General features: G+C 57.7%; 2 protein-coding genes across 2 annotated transcripts; both read right to left on the reverse strand.

Moving 5' to 3' along the window:
• Window positions 1-221: 221 nt before the first annotated feature.
• Wdr24 (WD repeat domain 24) lies at window positions 222-5,474 on the reverse strand. The gene is made up of 9 exons (XM_048332301.1): window positions 4,355-5,474; window positions 3,285-3,462; window positions 2,256-2,928; window positions 1,663-1,781; window positions 1,465-1,586; window positions 1,277-1,381; window positions 809-1,149; window positions 514-698; window positions 222-437 (listed from the first exon to the last, which is right to left on the reverse strand). The coding sequence occupies exons 1-9, from the start codon at window positions 4,833-4,835 to the stop codon at window positions 269-271; spliced, it is 2,373 nt and encodes a 790-aa protein (XP_048188258.1). The 5' UTR covers window positions 4,836-5,474; the 3' UTR covers window positions 222-268.
• Window positions 5,475-8,236: 2,762 nt separating this feature from the next.
• On the reverse strand, window positions 8,237-18,138 carry Fbxl16 (F-box and leucine rich repeat protein 16). The gene is made up of 6 exons (XM_048332313.1): window positions 17,975-18,138; window positions 11,372-11,973; window positions 9,439-9,947; window positions 9,068-9,152; window positions 8,766-8,829; window positions 8,237-8,415 (listed from the first exon to the last, which is right to left on the reverse strand). The coding sequence occupies exons 2-6, from the start codon at window positions 11,957-11,959 to the stop codon at window positions 8,267-8,269; spliced, it is 1,395 nt and encodes a 464-aa protein (XP_048188270.1). The 5' UTR covers window positions 11,960-11,973; window positions 17,975-18,138; the 3' UTR covers window positions 8,237-8,266.
• Window positions 18,139-18,489: the final 351 nt, after the last annotated feature.

Genomic DNA, 18,489 nt, shown 5'->3' on the forward strand with positions numbered 1-18,489 from the left:
TTCATCCAGGTACAAGAGATGACCCCGAGGGCTGGGAATATGGCCTAGTGGTAGAGTGCTTGCCTCTTATACATGAAGCCCTAGGTTCGATTCCTCAGCACCACATATATAGAAAAGGCCAGAAGTGGTGCTGTGGCTCAAGTGGCAGAGTGCTAGCCTTGAGCAAAAAGAAGCCAGGGACAGTGCTCAGGCCCTGAGTTCAAGCCCCAGGAGTGGCAAAAACAAAAAACAAAACAAGAGATGACCCCGAAGCTGCCTCCATTCCGGGTCAGGAGTACTCGCAGAGGTGGCCACAGCCTGCGGGGCAGTGGGAGCTGCCCTCCAGCCACTTCATGATGTGCTGTAGGTGTCCTCCATGGCTGCAGCCTTGACACCACACGAAGAGACCCTTCACCACGTGGTGGCAGACAGCGCACATGCTGGCGGAGCGGTGGCACCTGGGGGTGGGAGGGCTGCTCAGCCAGGGTGTTCAGGGCTGCCCGAGGCCCTCGCTTCTCCCCCCTGCGGGCCCACCTGTCGCAGACCCAGCCCCGGCTGCTCATGGGACGCTTGCAGTGGCTGCAGTTGACATGCAGGGTGGTGGAGGCCTGGTTGAGGCAGCTGACTGCTCGGCTGGTGCTCAGCTTTACCACCTGGTTGGACACATTCCAGAGGCAGAAACGCTGCAGCAGGTCAATGTAGGATGTATACCAGTGCTCCTGTGGAGGGGAGGGGGGTCCCAGAGAGGTTAGGGCTACCAACCATAGGGAGAGGAGGTCAGGGTCAAGCACTGTGGCAGGCACGGGCCCAGGGGGTCCTCCTTACATACCTGTGTCTGCTCGTCGATGTCCTTCCGCACCCTCTCCCCCAGCACTATGAGGACGGACACAGCCATCTGCACATCACCCTGCTCCGCATAGAAGCGCAGCATGTCGCACACCAGCACACTGAAGAAGTCTGCTGGTAAACGGCTGTCAGAGAGTGTGTGTGAGACGGAGAGCAGGGAGAAGGAAGAGTCCACGGGTGCCAGGGAGGCTGCATCTGCCTCACTGCCACTCACATGTGGTGAGTCAGCCTTTTCCTGCAGGTGCTCAGGCCCGGACGGTGTGTCTACGATCTCGTGGCGCAGTGGGAAGGCCTCCTGTGGCAGCACATACTCTGGCTCTTCAGCTGAGGGCGAGGGGCCAGGAAAGGTGGACTTGAGCATAGGGCAACCAACACCCCACCCCTATTCCCTAACTCACACCACACCACTGTGCTGAGCCTCTGCCTCTCAGTTGTTCCAGTTCCCACTTACGGTGCACATGTTCTGGGTCCAGAGGATACAGCTCTTCCTCCTCACCCTCCACATCACCCAGCAGGTAGTCAGCAGGTACGTCACTCCCCTCAGTTTCCTCATTATCTGTGCAGTGGGGAGGGAGGGCATTCAAGGGTGGCTCACACTAGTCTTACTTCCATCAATGCCCCACCCACCCTCTACCCTACCTTCATTGGTGATGAGGGTAGCTGAGGAATCAAGCAGAACTGTGTCACTCCGTGTGTCCCCTTTGCTTCGGTCCAGCCGTGTCTCACTGCCTAGCCCTGAGGCCATATCCTTCAGGTTGAAACTAAGGGCAGGAAAGGCTCATTGATGGATAGCCCCCAGCATTCCACCTCTGGGGAGTGCCAGGCACAGGCATCTACCTGTTCATGAGTGGCAGGCCACAGGAACTGCCTTTGCCCACACTGTGGTTGAGGTTGGCAGAGGGCACCAGACCAGGACTACAGTAGATGATCCGCAGCATGGTCCATGTCTGCGCCACCTAGGGTCAGTCATCCCAGTCAGGTCCCATTCTGTCTTGTCAGCACCACACAGCAACTGTCAGTAGCCCTGGGGACCCAATGCCCTGGCCCAACCCCAGGAAGTAAAGTGCAGCCTATGGGAAAGACAACAATCCCAGCCTCCAGCCAGTCAGAGAGAGTGCAGAGGAAACATAACTGGGAGGCAACTTCAACACCAAGACTGAGACAGGATAGAGCGATAACTCTATGACCACCCCCCCTCCTCTGAGGACAGCCCATGGGCTTGGCTCTCTCCTGTCCTGCATAATCTTCACACCTTGTTAGTGGGGCAAAAACTGGTGGTCTGGCTGCCAGAGTCAAAGCCTGACCTCAGTGGTGGGCAGATCCTGTCAGAGCAGCCAGCCTCTACCCCAAGGCCATGGCTCCAGCCAGCCTCCACTCCAAAGTCATGGCTGGCTCCTGGTTTCCCCCTCTCCCGGTCCTGTCCCACACACCTGGTTGCGGCCAAGCTCCCGAGCCACCTTTGCATTGTGGTCACAGAGCTCGGCCAGTGGGCGGCCAGCCAGAGCATAACGCTCAGCTGTGTCCACAAACCAGCTCATGCTGCCACCACCAGGTTCCATCTCAAAGACACTGAGAGCACTGGAGGCAAGGCCTGAAAAGGGCTCAGCAGGGTCCAGCTTGCGCTTGAAGAAGATGGGATGGCGCCGGTCACCAGCATAGGGCTTGCGCCCCGATTCAGCAGCCACCAGGCTCTCCTTGGCAGCAAAGGCCAGGTCCCCAAAGAGGCCATAGCATAGGCCCTCGGGATTGGCGCGCTCAACAGGCTGGCTGGCATCACGGAACAGGTGCTGGCAGAGCGTGCTGTCCTTGGAGCCGGAGAGCAGAAAGGAAGGGTCATGTGGGTGACGCCAGACGATGCCTGTGGTGACGTCTCGGTGCTCTTCAAACATAGCAGCTGGCACAAAGGGCCGGCGCACATCCCACACATAGATGTTGTGATCCACCATCATGGAGCAAGTGGCTAGATGATGTCGGCACTCAGGCCGCCACTTGACACGGGCCACCGAGGCGATGGTCTGCACACAGTGCATTTCCTTGGCACGGTGGGTGGTCATGTCCCAGACCTTCACCATCTTGTCACGCCCACCTGTGGCTAGCCAGCCCCTGTGGGAAAGCCCACCCACCCTCAGTGACTTCTGGGGGGGAGGCCCCAGCCCTACCTCAGTGACTGTTCCTGGGCAGAGGGTGTGTGTGTGTGGGGGGGGGGGGAGGCCTCAGCCCTACCTAAGTGACCTCTCCTGGGGGAAAGGAGGCCCTAGTCCTACCTCAGTGACTATTCCCCGGGGGGGGGGGGGCGCGGGGAAGGTACCAGTCCCACCTCAGTGACCTCTCCTGGGGGGAAGGAGGCCCCAGCCCCACCTCAGTGACCTCTTCTGGAGGGAGGGAGAGAAAAGACCTCCGCCCTACCACTCCCCACCTTCACAGGTCTTGTTTCGAGCCTTACCCTTGCCCCCACACACCTGTCCTCGGGGTGCCAGTCACAGCAGAAGACAGGCCCATTGTGGGCGGTGAACATCCTCTCACATCGGTCAGGACGGCGGATGTCCCAGAGCTGCACATTGCCATTCTCAAAGGTGGAGGCAAAGGTGAAGTAGTCCCGAATACTGAACTGCACATCCCGTACACTCTCAGACTGGCCTGTTGGCAGGGCATTAATGGAACCATAAGTGAGGAGGGCTGGGGGAGCCCTCGGGGTGACTACAATTTCACATGCCTGCCTTTGGTCAGGCTAGGAGATTCTGAGGATAGAGAGAATACTGCCAAATCTGTCTAGGATGAGTGATGCCTGGGCATCAAGTGTGTGGTTTTCTCATACACTTCTAGTTCTCAAATTTCCCTGGATTCTGCTCTTACTGCAGGAATAGTATACTTGGCTATCTTGCATATGTTCCCCTGGCAGCTGAGGCTTGTCAGAGACCTAAAGGTGGCTTAAGAGGACACACCAGCCTCTGCCCATGCCTAGTCCAGCTTTGTTCTAGAGCTGCCTGGTCAGCCCCTGAAAACTGTAGGGCTCCACGACCAGGCCCACCTTAGAGGACCACCACAGCTACAGAGCAGTGTCCAGACTGGAGCAGGCAGATCTGTCTCAAGTCCTGAAATTCTCCAAGGCCCCAAGGCTCTGCTACCTTTCACTTGGTCTCAACAAAGTGGCGCAGGACTAAGCTGGGCCTTCTAGGAAAGCAGCCTCGAGGGAGCTAGCCAGTGTACTCTACCCGCTTCAGCATCCCTGGACTGAGAACTGAGGTGCTGGTGGTAGGCTTCCTCCAATGAAGTAGCATCACACAATAAGTCTGTTCAGCCACTTAGATGGACTGAGACTTTGAAGCTCTTCCTTCTCAGTCCACATCCAGCCTCCATACTTCTCTCTCTCCTACCATCAGTGCCCAGGCCTGCATCTACCCATTGGCTGATCACTCCCACCCGCTCTTCCAGTGCCGGCTGCCTCTAAAGTGCATCTGAGAACCTGCCTGGGCAGGTCAGGGCACCTACAGAGACTCCAAAGTGGCCGAGCCGCCTCTGTAGCCCTCACCCGAGAAAGTGCTGACAGAATCCTTCCTGCGGAGGTCAAAGCATTTCATAAAGCCATCCTGGGAACCACTGAGAAGCACGTGGGCCTCGGTGGGGTGGAAGCAGACTTTGTTCACAGTGCGCTTGTGTTCTGTGAACAGCTGGTCCTGCTTGTTTCGAGATGGCCGACCCAGGTTCCATGTGACCACCACACCATTGGTGGCTGCCGTGGCCAGCAAGTTCTCATCCATCTGGTGCCAGACTACATCAGCACAGCTCAGATTAAGCGAGGGCTTGCGTCCCACGCGAAGGTTCAGCTTCTCCACAAACTGCTCCTCTTCGATGGCATAAATCTTGAAGATGCTACGGCCTGCCACAACCACTTGGGCCGCATCTCGGCATACACTGATAGCATTTGCCGGCGCATCCAGGTGGCAGTGCATGGTGCGGCCCGTCAGAGCACTGCCGCCGAGGGCTGTTGTCACCCGAGACATCTTCTCCATGGCTGCTGCACTGGCGATGGTGGCAGGCGTCAACGAAGTGGGCTGGCCTGGTCAGCCGGGGTGTTCCTCAGTCCAGACCTCTTACTTAGGTTGGGCTCCCCAGACTGCATGGGCCTGACTGCACTGGTCAGTCTGGATGACCAGGCCAGGGGGTCCATCAGTCTGACAGCCTTACAGGGAAGTTCAGACTCACCGGAGACCTTTTCGTGCTGCGCCTTCTCCGGTTAATCCAAGCCCCGGTCATCCCTGCATCCCTACATCCGTTCAGCCCACGCGTTCTGCCCGGGAACTTCCAGGGTCAACTAGGCTCGAGGAGAAACAGAAACGGGGCTGGCAGAAGCCAAGAGAGCCCTGCAGGCCCGAGGTGTGCGAGGAGCTCGAGAAGCCGGCGGGACACCGACCGCACTGGGTCAGCGCGAGCTACGGAACTGGAACCGGAACCAGAGGGGCGCGGGTTTCGCCGCCGGAAAGCGGCCTGCGTCCATCCCGCCCGCTCCGGAAGTAGCCCTCGTATTCCCGCCTCGCCGGAAGCGGACGACTCTGGCCCTCGCTGTGAAGGTTCCGGGCCAGGCATCTGCGCCGGTGGAGTCGGAGGGGAGGACCCGGATGGGGCCTGAGAGTCTCCATCCGGTGGCGCCGAGGCGGTTATTCGCGGCGTGCGCGTGCGCGAGCGCGTGCGGCCGGCCGATGCGACCTACCCACTGCAGCCACGCCTCCAGCTCCGGAGCGGGGGTGGGGGGGGGTGTTTGCTTTGGAAACTTGAAGTCTTATTTTACATTTTTATTTTTTTCTTTATTGCAAAGTAGTTTTTAAAGTAAGTTTGTTGTCATAAAGGTGATGTACAGAGAGATTACAAGTACACGAGCTAGGTAACGAGTACATTCCTTTCTCAGTGTCTTCTGTTCTTTCAGGTAGAGTATGTTTCCTTTTGGTCAATGCCATCCATTTCCTCGCTCTCAGTTTTCCCCTCCAATTCCTACCCTATTCTGGGTTATTGCTGGTTAATTGGAGATTGGAGTCTTGGGTGTGTCGGCCAGAGATAGCTCCAAACTGCAGTCCTCAACGCTCAGCCGCCTGAGTAGCCAGCATGATACCATAGGCATGAGCCACAGGCGCCCTGAGCCTGGCTGAATCTATATAATATTAGTGCTTGTTCTTCACCTCGGGTTCTTCAGCCTCATTTCCATCAAGCATACGTGGGGCCTCTGGACCATCTTCAGATCTGAGTCACAAACAGCCTATGATCTTAAGGATCTCTTGCTCCAACAAGTCTGACTCCTGGCCTCGCCTGTCCTTGTGTCGCATACTGGGTAGTTTCCATCCCTGCTCCACAGCCCACCCTGCCCTTCCCCCTGTGTGCAGCTGAGGATGCTTTCCCCTGAGCCTTCTCTGTGCAAAAGGTGTCTTCTTCCCCCCCCCCCCAAACTCAGCTCAAATGCTACCATCCCAGAGAGGCCTCCATGTCTCCTTTGTTAAGAGGTGTGAACTCCACCAGGCCAGGACTGTGTCAGACCTGGCTCAGCCAATTAAGTCATGGCTCTCAGGTTCCCTTTTTGTAGTCCTGGTCTGCTAAGTGTGTTTTGTGATCTTCTAGGACATCCTTGTCCTCAGTTTAGTCTCAGTTATCTGCCTTTTTGGAGGAGTGATATGCCAGGGACTATATCTCTCCCCCTTAAGCAATTGAGGTGGAGACTTCTGTGTCGGTCACTTTTGAGAATCCAGCCTCTACGTTTGTTGAAAAGAATAACTGATGAATTGAAAGTTCACAAAATCTATAGTCCTGGGCCACCCATAAACAGAAGCATGCATGGTCAGGTCATCCATAAACAATCCATACTCTTGTTTTTACAACTTTTTTTTAATATATATTTTTATAAACACGTGATAAAATAGCACAAGAAACACTTACCAAATATAAGGTTATATCTTCCGCATATACAGGAGAATGAGGTTGTTATGTACAATAAGAAAATGATTTTAGGGGTTGGTTGGTTTTATTTTTTCCTCTCTCCCCTTAAATTTTCCTCCGATAGTCATTGGAAATATCACAGCTTCAGTTGCATTAATACTTTGGGCAAATAGACAGTTGCCCCCTCCGTGTCATGGGACTATAGGAGAAGGGGCTAAAGAAACTGGTTCCTCACCACTTCAGCCTGGAGCCTGCCCTGCTTGCTCTTCACAGGCAGGAACTCTTTCTTTGCTTCAACAGCATTCAGTCTCTCTTTCTGTCTGTCTGTCTGTCTCTCTCTGTCTCTCTGGTTCCTCTCTTCCAACCAGATAGGGGTGTCCCAAGATTGGTTGTGGTCATGGTATCTCCTGGGGCTCAGGGTTGGGATGGAAGGGGTCCCAGCCCCTTCCTCAGCATTGCCACAATGTGCTGGCATCTCCCAAGACTTGTGGATGGTCAGAGCCCATTTGAGCAGGTGGGGATTTGGGGAGCTGGGGAGGGTTAAGAAGGGAATGTAGAATGGAGCATTCCTTCCTCCTGGGGTGGAGGGTGTTGGGGACTGGAAGATCAGTGCTGACCTGAACCTTGTCCAGGCCTCTTCTGCAGATCCCACCTGAGATCTAACCAGGTTGAAGGACATACATTGCTGAGAGGCCTGGGCCCTGCTGGTGCTGGGGACCAGGTGTAGCGTTTGGCTACTTCCAAAGCCTGGCAGCCTTAAGGGTATCTCAGGCTTGTCTTCCCATAGATGCCTGCTCCACCATGCATGGGGGTAGACAGGGCCTGCTGGATGAAGGTTGATTATTCCATGGCCACCATCATCCCAGTGCTGTCCCTGCCTGGCCAGGGCCCAGTGCTTCATAGGCCAGTGTGGGGAGAGGACAAGGATTGGCCTACATACACGGTGTTGAGGATGGGTCAGGTTTGGGAAGGGACATAGAGCTGGACTCCTCAGTGGACCATGGCTTTGGCAGTGGCCTGTGTTGCCCCAAGCCTTGGTGGGACTCCAAGCATGATGCAGCAGATGATGCAGGTGGCCCTTGGGGCTCTTTAAGACTGACCCCAGGAGACCCAGACCCCATCCTCCAGGGCCCTGCCCGGGATGGGGGGGGGACAGCAGGAGGCAGAGAGCAAGGTGTGATAGGGAGACAGTGAGGGCCGCTGCGCCCAAAGCACTGTCCCCCAAGGACCTTACCCCCCCGCTGTGCCGAAGGTGGGGTGAGTGATGGCGGTGGCTATGGTGTGGTGGAAGGCGGGCGTGCAGTGCGGGCACAAGGGCATGCACAAAGTCCCCGAGTGTGCGTGCGTGCGTGGGGCTGGCCCCGCCACCCCCTGCCCCAAATAGGGCCTGGAGAGGTGCAGAGAGACGAGGGAGGCAAGGGGTGGGGCATTCCTGGGCTCGCCCCGCCTCCCACACAAGGCCCTGCATGGGGGGCCAGCAGGGTTGGAAGAGAGGCTGGACGGCGCCCCATGTTCCAGGGTACTACTCGATAACCAGGCAGCGGGGCAAGTGTTGGGAGAAGTACTTGAAGAGCTCAGGTGTGGCCCCAGGGCAGTTGGTCAGCTCCAGTTCCTCCAGCTCCTGCAGCTGTACCAGGCCCGACAGCCCAGTGGTGGTCAGCAGTGGGCAGCCTGCAGCAGGTGGGGACAGAGGAGCTGTTCAGTGTCAAGCCTTGGAGGGTGGGGTATGAGGGGCTGGCATGGAGCCTGCTGGTGTTTGGATGTACTCTGGATCCCAGAGCATGCACAGGGTCTGCTGGTGTGTGGGTGGGAGCCAGGGGCAGGCACAGGGCCTGCCCATGTGCATGCAGGACTGGCCCAGACACACTGAAGCTTAGCCTTCCTCTAACTCACACCTGGGACATGGCAAGCCATCAACATCACCATGTGAATCTGCATCAGGGACCCACCCAACCAGGCCGAGATCATCAGATGTGGTGAGTGTGTGAGAAAATGGTCAGGAGGCGCACTTTGAGTCTCACCTGCTAGAGACAAGAGACGCAAACTCCTCATAGCCAATAGGTGCTTCAGCCCGAAATCCTGCACCTGGGGGGGGGCGGGGCGGTGGCGGAAATGAGTGGGCTGTTTTTACCTGCCCAGGATCTGGGGCTGCTGGAGGGGTAGGAGGCGGGGTGCTCAAGTTACAATTAGGCTGCTGGGTGCCAAGGCATCCCAGACCCCTGAGGAGTCTGCCTGGGAGCAGATCAGGGAGTGTGGGAGCTGTTTCCACATCCTCCACTGTGGGGCTTAGTCCTGGATCCCCAGGGGTGTGGAGGTCCCATACCTGGCAGCACCATCGCAGGTAGAGGCTTCGGAGGGATGACATGGTGGATAAGTAGCTGAGGCCGGTGTCCGTGATGCGAACACACCTGTGGTTGCACCAGAGGAGAACTGCCCAACTTCCTATCACCTTGCCCCTTGCTTGAGGCCTCCCTTTCCTTTCCCAGAGAGCCACCAGAGCCCACCCCTCTTCACCCACAGTAACCAGGCCCTCCAGGCAGCCCCACTCCCTCCCGAAGATGGGGTTTAGCCACCCAGCTACTCAAGGAGTTCTGCATTGGATGGAGGTATCATGCCCAGAGCTCGTAGGCTCAGCACCACCCACCCCTGCCCCTAGCTCTGGCTGCCCCATTCCTGCTGCCTCAGTGTACATACCTGTCCAGCACGAGCTCCTCCAGGCGATGCAGGTCACAGGCCACGTACTCCAGCGCCATGTCAGTGATGCGAGGGCACCAGGAGAGGTCCAGGCTGCGCAGCTTGCGCAGGTTCTCAGCGACAAGCTCCACGCCGTCGTCGGTGACCTTGGAGCAACCCGAGAGGCTGAGGGAGGTGAGGTTGGGCAGACTGTGCACCACGTTGACCACACCGTGGTTGGTGATCTCCCAGCAGGAGAGCAGGCGCAGCGTGTGTGTGCTGTGGCCCTGGCGGGCTGTGAAGTAGGCAAGCGCTGTGTCTGTCACGTGATAAGCCTGCAGGCTCAGCTCAGCTAGGTTGGGCAGCAGCTGCGAGATGGCTGCGATGGCGTCGTCCGCCACGTTGATGCAGTCGCTCACGCTCAGTGAGGTGATGCGCGCACTGAGGCTGGACCACAGGCCTGCCTCGGTAAAGTCGTTGCAGCCTGACAGCTCCAGGCGCACAACACCCTGCATCTGCTCCAGCATCACCTGTGGGCAGGTGAATGTCAGGGGTCTGCCCAGGTTAACTCATTCCCACCCCATGCCCTCCTGCAGAGTGCGGTAAGGATTGCCTTGGGTGGGGGCAGTCAGTGAGGGCATGAAGTGGGGGCCTTTTGGGTGGAGAATTGTGCAAGCATGCATCAAACTGAACTCTGACAAGTGCACTTACAGTGTTACACTTCAACAAAACTCCAGGAGGCACAAGAGGCCTAGAAATGAGGCCTGGCCACAGGAGTGGGTAGTCAGAGCAGCTGGTTTGAATGTTAGGATTATAGCTCAAAGCCAGGTATCTGTGGCTCATGCTTATCATCTTAGCTATTCATAAGGCTGAAATATGAGGATCGTGGTTTGGAGCTGGCCAACAGAGTGAAAACTGGGAGACCTCCAAATATCCAATAGAAAGCCAAACACAGAAGTGTGACTCAAGTGATAAGAGTATCATCTGTATCATCCAAAAGCAGAAAAGCTGAATGAGTCTGAGGCCCTGAGTCCAAGTCCCAATACAAAGTCTCTCTCTCACACACACACAGAACTTCAAGGCTGGCACTCTACTGCTTTAACTATTCTTTCATTTCTGGCTTTTTGCTGGTTAATTGTAGATAAGAGAGTCTGGAGGATTTGCCTGGTCTAGCTTTGATTTGATCTTCAGATCTCAGCCACTTAAGTAGCAAGGCTATAGGTTTGAGCTACTCCATGTATAATTCCTGCCTTGAAATATTTTTTTGCCAGTCCTGGGCTTAAACTTGAGGCCTGGGCACTGTCCCTGAGTTTCTTTTGCTCAAGGCTAGTGCTCTACTACTTGAGCGAAAGCTCTACTTTCAGCTATTTCTGTTTATGTGGTACTGAGGAATTTAACCCAGGGCTTCATGCATGCTAGGTAAGCACTCTACTGCTAAGCCACACTCCCAGCCCAAGGATTATTTTTTTTTTTGCCAGTGGTGGGGCTTGAACTCTGGGCCTGGGCACTGTACCTGAGCTCTCAGCTCAAGGCTAGCGCTCTAGCATTTGAGTCACAACGCCATTTCCGGTTTTCAGGTGGTTAACTGGAGATAAGAGTCTCACGGACTTTCCTGCCCAGGCTGCCTTTGAACCTCAATCCTCAGATTTCAGTCTCCTGAGTAGCTAGGATTACAGGCATGAACCATGTGTGCCTGGCCTGCCATGAAAATTTCAGTCATCTTTGAACAAGAATTTTAACTTTGTGTTAGGTGTATTAAACTATGTAGCCAGTCTTGTTGCCCTCATCCCCAGCTACTGTTTCTCCTTTGTGCTGCCCTTTGCTACTTGCTACTCTGTTCTTCATTTGTCTGAACTGGGCCTTACTCCCTCCCCCACTCACAGGGCTGCTGCTCTGCTGCGTGCTTGCCCCGGCCCCTCCAGCCCTGTCCCTCTTGGCCAGTTTGGAGACACACCTCTAGGCCAGCGTCAGTGATGGTGGAGCGCTTGAGGCTCATGGCCTTGACCCCCTTCTTGGAGAGCGCATAGTTATCGATGAACTCACAGATGTCCAGGTCAGAGACACCCACCAGGCAGAAGCCCTCAAAGCCTCGAGCGGCAAAGCCCTGCAGGTTCACAAACTCCTTCTCGCCTCCAGGCAACACATTGTACAGCTCCTTGGCATGCAGCACGGGTGTGAGGCCTGCCCAGAATTTGGGCTGGTAAAGCACACGCCGCCAGGCCTTGCACACTTGAGCTAGCACACACTTCTCACATGCTGAGAAGTACCAGAAGAGGCCATTGAGGATCTTCTCATCTGTGGCCAGTGGCAGCCGCTCTGCTGGGGGGCCCCCAGCCAGAGCAACCCGGGACAGCGGGGCAGCCAGGCTGGGAGGTGGAAGGCTAGGTGGGGGTGGTGGCTGGCAGGGGCGGTTCTTGGCAGCTGGTGTGCCCTTGGTTATGCTGGCTGCACCTAGGCCATTGGGCTGGCCGGGCAGCTTCACCAGACCATTTCGAGGCAAGCATGGAGGCTTGGGGTCGCTGTCGACACCTGGGCTGGACATCTTCCTGGAACTTTCTGCAGACAGGTGGGGAGAGGGAAGTGAGTCTGTGGGTCTCTGGAGGACTGAGGGGAGCTGTGTGCCCCCAGCCCCATGTCTGTCCCAGAGACACAGACAGGATCAAGTGCATGCCTCTCCCTCCCGACTGTACAGCCACAGAGAATCCATGGTCATGTGCACAGTGCCTCCAGTGTGAGGGACCCTGTTCCATGCTTAGACACCATGCCTACAGAAACCAAGTCCCAACTTCACTGTTCCTCTGACACACACTCTTGGTGCCACCCTGCCAGGCAGCAGCTAAAAGCAGTTCCTGGCCTCTCCCCTGACCCTCTGGAGGTCTCTGATACTCTTGTCTGAGAGTCACATGGCCGCTTCTTAGGATTGCAGCACCCACAGAGGTTGAAGACTTACCCTAAAAAAAGGTGCCATGGGTGCTGCTGTCTTTAGCCCTCCACCAGCACAAGGCAGCACAGTGTGAACTGAACCTACCATTCAGAAAAAGAAATAGAGGCAGAGGCCAGGTGCATTGCTTATCAGATCATGGACAGCTACATGGTAGAGCTGAAGGTCAGCCTAGCTTTGGCTGAGAACCTAGAAGGTTCTCCTCAGGCTGGGGTTACCTGCCCACAGTGTAGGTCTGATACCACTCCCTAGTCTGCTTCCTTTTGTCAGCCCCAAGGGCTGCGAGTGGATGGCAGATTGCACAATGTGCACACAGAACGGGCAGAAAGAGTAGTGGGTCCCCTACGGTGCCTGCACCATCTGTTTCCCTTTCCAGTTAGATTTCCTTGTTTCCACCTCTACACAGCATGCAGGAAGGAGGCAGGGCACCCGAGGGAGAGGGTCTCACCTTCACAGGCTCAAGCCCCACATTGTGGACCCCACAAGGGCTCTGGTTTGAATGTGTGGCCTTGGATAGCCACTTCCCTCCTCGGAGCCTTCTTCCTTCTGCGGGAGAGCTGGTCACAGTGGCCTGACTCACAGCCTGGCTTGGAGAGTGACCTGGAGGTTCCTTGTGTCCCCAGAGTAAAGCAGAATCTGCTTTCCCGGGTCTGTGGGAAACTCCAGGTGAGTGGGACCCTACACTCAGGTCCCTCATCTCCTACCCCGGAGTCTCAGAGGAGCTCCCTCCCTTCCTCTGGCTGATGGACTGTGGCCTCACGAAGCCACCAAGGCAGTGTCTTAAAAGGCTCCCAAGGTCTTCCTCTTTTTTTTTTTTTTTGCCAGTCCTGGGGCTTGAACTCAGGGCCTGAGCACTGTCCCTGGCTTCCTTTTTGCTCAAGGCTAGCACTCTACCACTTGAGCCATAGCGCCACTTCCGGCCTTTTCTATATATGTGGTGCTGAGGATTTGAACCCAGGGCTTTGTGTATATGAGGCAAGCACTCTTGCCACTAGGCCATATTCTCAGCCCCCAAGGTCTTCCTAGTCCCTGGCATAGGCACTGGAGTAGGCAGACCCTCAGAAGAGAGGGGCTTATATGTCCTTTGAAGTTGAGGCTCCCTTCTGAGCTGCAGGGCTCCAGAAGCTGGCTGCCTGACCTCAGAGGAAGGGGACAGGAGCCACCAGGAGAGAGGAATAGGGGGCCCTGCTCTCCCCAACACCATACCCCAGTGGCTCAAGCCCTGGACAGGTAGTCATTGCCAGCACACTTCCCAGAGGAGTGTGTGCAGACCAGGGCTGGGGCCCCAGCAGATCACAGCTTTGTGGCTGTCAGACCTCCTTTGGGTCCAAAGGTCTTTCTGCCCTGGCAGCTGCAAGCCCTCTTGCCACTGGCCCTCAGTACTCTCTCCCTTTCTCCCCTCCCACACCTTGGCTGCACCTCTGCTGTGCTCAGTGCCTGCTGGTAGAAGCAGGCCCTGGCTGGCATGGCATCCACAGCACTTGCTGAATTCCCTTTGGGAAAGCCATCCATTTCAGCCTCATAACAGACAGCCCTTGTGGGGTGTAACTTGTTATACTGCTTTTCAGATAAGGAGCTTGAGGCTCATGGGGAGTTTGCTTGTATTCCATCACAGAGGAGGCTGAAGCCAGGGCTGCCCCTGCTCCCTGAGTGCCAGAGCTGGGAAAAAAGGGAACAGCGGGGCTGCCTGAAGGGATTGGATAGGCCTGCAACTGCCCCCACTTCTCTCAGCCTCACACTTCTAGGAGGTGCTGGGGAGAGGCGACCCCAGCCACAACACCCCACCCTGATCAGTCCACAGAGTAGAGTACACAGAGGTCGGCCAGGACGTCCCATCCCCGTATCCACAGAGCAGACCCTCCATTCCTCACGCCCAGTCCAGCCAGGACGCCCCCATGCGTCGGGCTTCTGCCGCCTGGCGCAGCACCATGGACAGCGGCACGCTGAGGGCCGCGGGGCTGGCGGCACCGCGGACAGCGGCACGGGGCGGGGCGCGGTGTCAAACCAGCTCAGCGGGGAGGGGAGGGGCCTCCGAGGCGGGGGAGAGGGGAGCAGAGAAGCCCGGAGAAGCCACCCGCTCCGCCAGGATCCCGAGGAGGCGGCGGAGGCGGTGCCAGGGGAGAAATAATCCAAGAGCAGTGCCGATTTAGGCTGAAAGCGCTCCCAGCCGCGGGGTGCACGTGGCAGGCCCAAGCAGGGGAGGGGGTTGCACGTGGATGCCCAGGGCCTCCGTGGGCCTCCACTCCCGTACTGGAGCTCCGTCTGTATGCGCCTGGGATCTGGTCCCTACCTTTCAGACCTCCGCGAGCCAGGCTGAGAGAAGTTCCCAGCGGCCCTCCATCCGAGCCCCACGTGAGCCCGCAGGGCTCCCGCACTTGGTGTCCAGGGTGCTATTCACATTCCTGAGCCGCCAGAAAATCCCCGCAACGCGGCTCAAAAGTAAAACAGAGGTTGGCCCAAGAACCGAGGCTTTTGGAGAAAGTTTAGTCCCCCCCCCCCCCCGTAAGAGACCAGGGTCGCTTAGAGATCCGTTTGCGACACCAGGATGGTTTCTAGGCTGATGGGCAACATATGGCTGTGCTGGACCACAAGAGGCTGTTGTTTCTGCTCCTTGAATCCCTGGGGCCCTGAGACCAGCATCACAACCTTACCCCTCACCCTGACCCCATGTTCAGCTGTCCCTGATCCCTCATCCTTCCTCTCCTGCCCTTCTCTGTCTAGGAACATGCTGGTCCCTGGCTTTCTCCACCCCTTCCTGCCCTTAATCCTGCAACTGCCCCCATTCTTCAGCTGCTCCACTCTTCAGTGAATGCCACCTGCTTGCCTACAACCCCCTGCCCTGCCTGCAGCTGGAAAGCCAGCACCCAGGACAACAGCACCTCATGGGTTAACACTTTATGTCTCCTGGCCTGGGAATCCCTTAAGAACAGATGCCACGATGAATACATGGCCTCTGACTACTGCTGAGTGAATGGATGACAAACAGCAGGCCCAAGAAACCTGAGGACATGCCACATTTTAGAGGTGTTTGGTCAACGGGAGAGGTGTAGCTCAAAAGCTTGGTCTCAGCGTGGTAGTGGCCAGGGTTCCTAGGAGAGGGAGGCAATAAGCTTTGGACTAGGTTAGTGCCAGAGTCACTGGAAAGACTTTCTAGACACTGTTTGAGCAGATGCTGGGGACAAAGACACCTTGCATCTCTCTCTTTGGCTAAGTTCCCCTTCTGCAGGGCTAATTAAGCAAGCTGGCTGCTCATTTCCTACAGTCTGGCCTGACCCTAGAGGAAGGCAAGAAGAGGGAGGGCTGCCCTCCTCTCAGCATCAGCTCACCACTGGCCCTTCATGCACTGGCAGACTGGGAGTAAGGAAAGCAAGGTGTAAAGAGTGATGTTCCATGTTGCACAAAACCACGACTGGACCCAAGTCTCCCAGGCTATCATATTCTCAGTGCCCTGAGCAGAGTGGGCCTGCTCCTGGCCAAGTGCATGGATTTGCTTCTCCCTCTGTCTTCCTTTGGGTCACCAGGCTCCCTGTACCCTGTTGTGTTCTGGCTAGGGGTTTCTGTCCACTGGCCTCACCCAACAGGGTCTCTGCCATATACCCCTGCTCTCCTGCCACAGGCTGCCAGCTAGATCCCCTACCCCTCTGCCATCAGTGTGAGAGCTCTCTCCCTATTTCTGACACCCCTATCTTCGCATCAGAACAGGATGAAGCCCACCTTGACCTTTGTACACGCTACACCAACCAGCTCCTCCTGCCTGCTGAGGGCCTTGGAGCTGGGCAGGGAATGGGCAACCAGAAGCACTCCATGTGCAGTGTCACTCCAGGGATGGGATTAGGGGTATACTTACAGGCTGACGTGCTCTGACAACCCTATGACTAAGACACGTTCACATCCTGGCCACTCTGCACGTGTCAAAAGCAGCGCAATCCTCCCACCCCTAGCCAGAGATACTTTCTGGGTGGACTTGGAGCTTTGGGATGGGAGACTCTTAGCCCAGGGCGCTTGTGGGATTTGAGGGAGACTGAAGCTGACGTTCCAACAGGCTGAGGTCCCATGGCCAAGCCCAGCACAGCCCAGGGACACGGCTGCAGCTCCGGAGGTGGGCACAGGGCACTAGCTCATCTTGACCCTACTGCTCTGTTCAACCCCAGCTCTCAAGGCCTAGCCTGGGTACCACTGCTTTGGGCAGCTTCCAAGTGAGGGACTGTGACCTGCACATGCCCTGTGCAACAGGTCTAGCTATGGGCTCCTCCTGACCACTAACTGGGAAGGCTCTCACCCTGATGAGTCGGCCCACTGAACCAGCCTGTGGAGGCACAGCAGTGGGTGCCTGAAGGTGAGGAGCTGAGGGCTGCAGGTGACCCCTTCCTCTGCCTCTGAGATGCATGCTTTTCTGCTGTTGGCTTCCCTTTCATCAGAGAGGGACAGGATGACTTCAGGTCTCCAGAAATGGGTGAGGGGGAGGAGAAGTTTGTAGTCTGAGTCCAAGACAAGCAGTGGTTGGGGAGCCAAATAGTGAGGGGGGACAGGAAATGGGGCAGTTGAATCCTGAGGTCCCCATGTGCCACCCATGTTTACAGCTGGGCTTTGAATTCCCCTCCTCTCCAGAGAGCTCCTGGTCCAGCCTTGTGGTCACCACTGGCCAAGACAGCCAGGCTCCACCAGGCCTCTGCCCTGGCCTGGGAAGTCCCAAACCCAGAAGCCCAGCCAGGCCTCTGAGGCAAGGAGATGATGAGATGCCCAGCATCTTATCAAGGGAGAAGGCTGGGAGACAAGGCTCGGGGTCCAGAGGGCGCCTGAGGCCTGAGCTGACTCTAGTGGGCCCAGGACAAGGTAGGTGGGGAGGAGGAGCCCAGGGGGAAGGCAGATGAAGTGACATCAGTCATCTGCTCCTGGATGGCCAGGCAGTTCCCTCAGAGCCCAGAAAGGGAGAGCAGAAAGGTCTCCAATAGTCAGGACTTCTCTCCTGGGATGCCCAGTGGCGGCCACCCTCACCCACCGGAACTCCCAGGAGGCCTAGAGTCCCGCACAGCAGGCCTCAGGTAACCCCCCCCCCCCCCAATTCCGAGGTCCACTCAGCCATGGGCAGAACCACACCTGCCAGTCTACTCCTCCGCCTCCCGTGGCGGTGTCTCTGTTCAGGCCTATGTCCAGAAGGTGTGCAGGGAAGGCGCGCCAGCCCCAGGCCCCGTACACACAAGGACAAGGACCCTCCTGCTTTTCGATTGTATCTAACACCTGTCACGTCCACCCAGACGTTCCCAGCGGTGGCCCATGAGGGGAGCCCAGGGATCAGGCCGCTGGGGTGGCATTGGGGTCTGCAGTTGCGCATGCCAGGCTCCGGAGGCGCCCACCCACAGGCCTGATGCCGCTGCGGGTGGCGAGCGGGCCTGGATCAGACAGGTCACCGAGGCGAGGTGCTGCGGGGGCGCTGGCACGCTGCAGGCCCAGGCGTGGGATGGGCCGGGAAGAGGCTGTGGTTACGTAAGGCTTCCCGGGCGGCGGCGGCCCTAGCCCCCGCCCCGCCTCCTCCCCATTGTGGCCACGCCGGGGACCGTGGCTCTGTTTCCTTCTCTCCCCTACCCCCCTGCAGCCCGTCGCGCATGCACACCTTACCTGGGCCCGGGCTCCTGGCTCATGCCCCGCGGTCCGCCGGGCGCCCTCGCGTCATGGGGAGCCCCGCATGGGCGCCGCGGAGCGCGGAGGCGGTTCCAGTCCAGGAGCTAGACTGGCGAGCAGGGCCCGGCCGCGCCCCGCACCGAGCTCCCGGGCCTGGCCGGGCCCCCTCCGCCAAGCCCCAAGCGGAGCTCCCCGGTGGGAGAGGATCTGCTTCCCGGAGCCTCCCACCGGGGAGGCCGAGCCCAGATAAATAAGGCCCCTTTGCAGGGAGCGGAGCGGGCGCCTCCTCCCTCCCCGCACCCTCCTCCCCGCGCTCCTCCCCCGCGCTCCTCCCCGGGCTCCTTAGCGGCCCGTGCCGGCGCCGCGCGCTCCTCGCTCGCCCCTAAGCACCGCGCCCTCGCGCGCTCCCGGCGTCGGAACCAATCCGGGCTCGAAAGCCGGGCGGGGACGCCGCGGCACCAACCCCGCCCACCCCCGCCCTCCGCGCGGCGGGCGCGCCCCCGCGCCTTCGC

Source organism: Perognathus longimembris, chromosome 23 (genome assembly GCF_023159225.1).
Source record: "Perognathus longimembris pacificus isolate PPM17 chromosome 23, ASM2315922v1, whole genome shotgun sequence".
Classification (NCBI taxonomy): Eukaryota; Metazoa; Chordata; class Mammalia; order Rodentia; family Heteromyidae; genus Perognathus; species Perognathus longimembris.

Bases quoted from the DNA above. Each gene is read 5' to 3' on its own strand.
- Fbxl16 (XM_048332313.1), bottom strand. From the start codon at position 11,959: ATGTCCAGCCCAGGTGTCGACAGCGACCCCAAGCCTCCATGCTTGCCT. The intron at 9,948-11,371 runs GTGTGTCTCCAA...ACCTGCCCACAG, and splicing joins TCACTGACGCTGGCCTAGAG to GTGATGCTGGAGCAGATGCA. The intron at 8,830-9,067 runs GTATGGGACCTC...GCCCCCCCCCAG, and splicing joins ACCTGCGATGGTGCTGCCAG to GTGCAGGATTTCGGGCTGAA.
- Wdr24 (XM_048332301.1), bottom strand. From the start codon at position 4,835: ATGGAGAAGATGTCTCGGGTGACAACAGCCCTCGGCGGCAGTGCTCTG. The intron at 1,782-2,255 runs GTGTGTGGGACA...GACTGACCCTAG, and splicing joins GGGAGCTTGGCCGCAACCAG to GTGGCGCAGACATGGACCAT. The intron at 1,150-1,276 runs GTAAGTGGGAAC...CCTCGCCCTCAG, and splicing joins GGACCCAGAACATGTGCACC to CTGAAGAGCCAGAGTATGTG.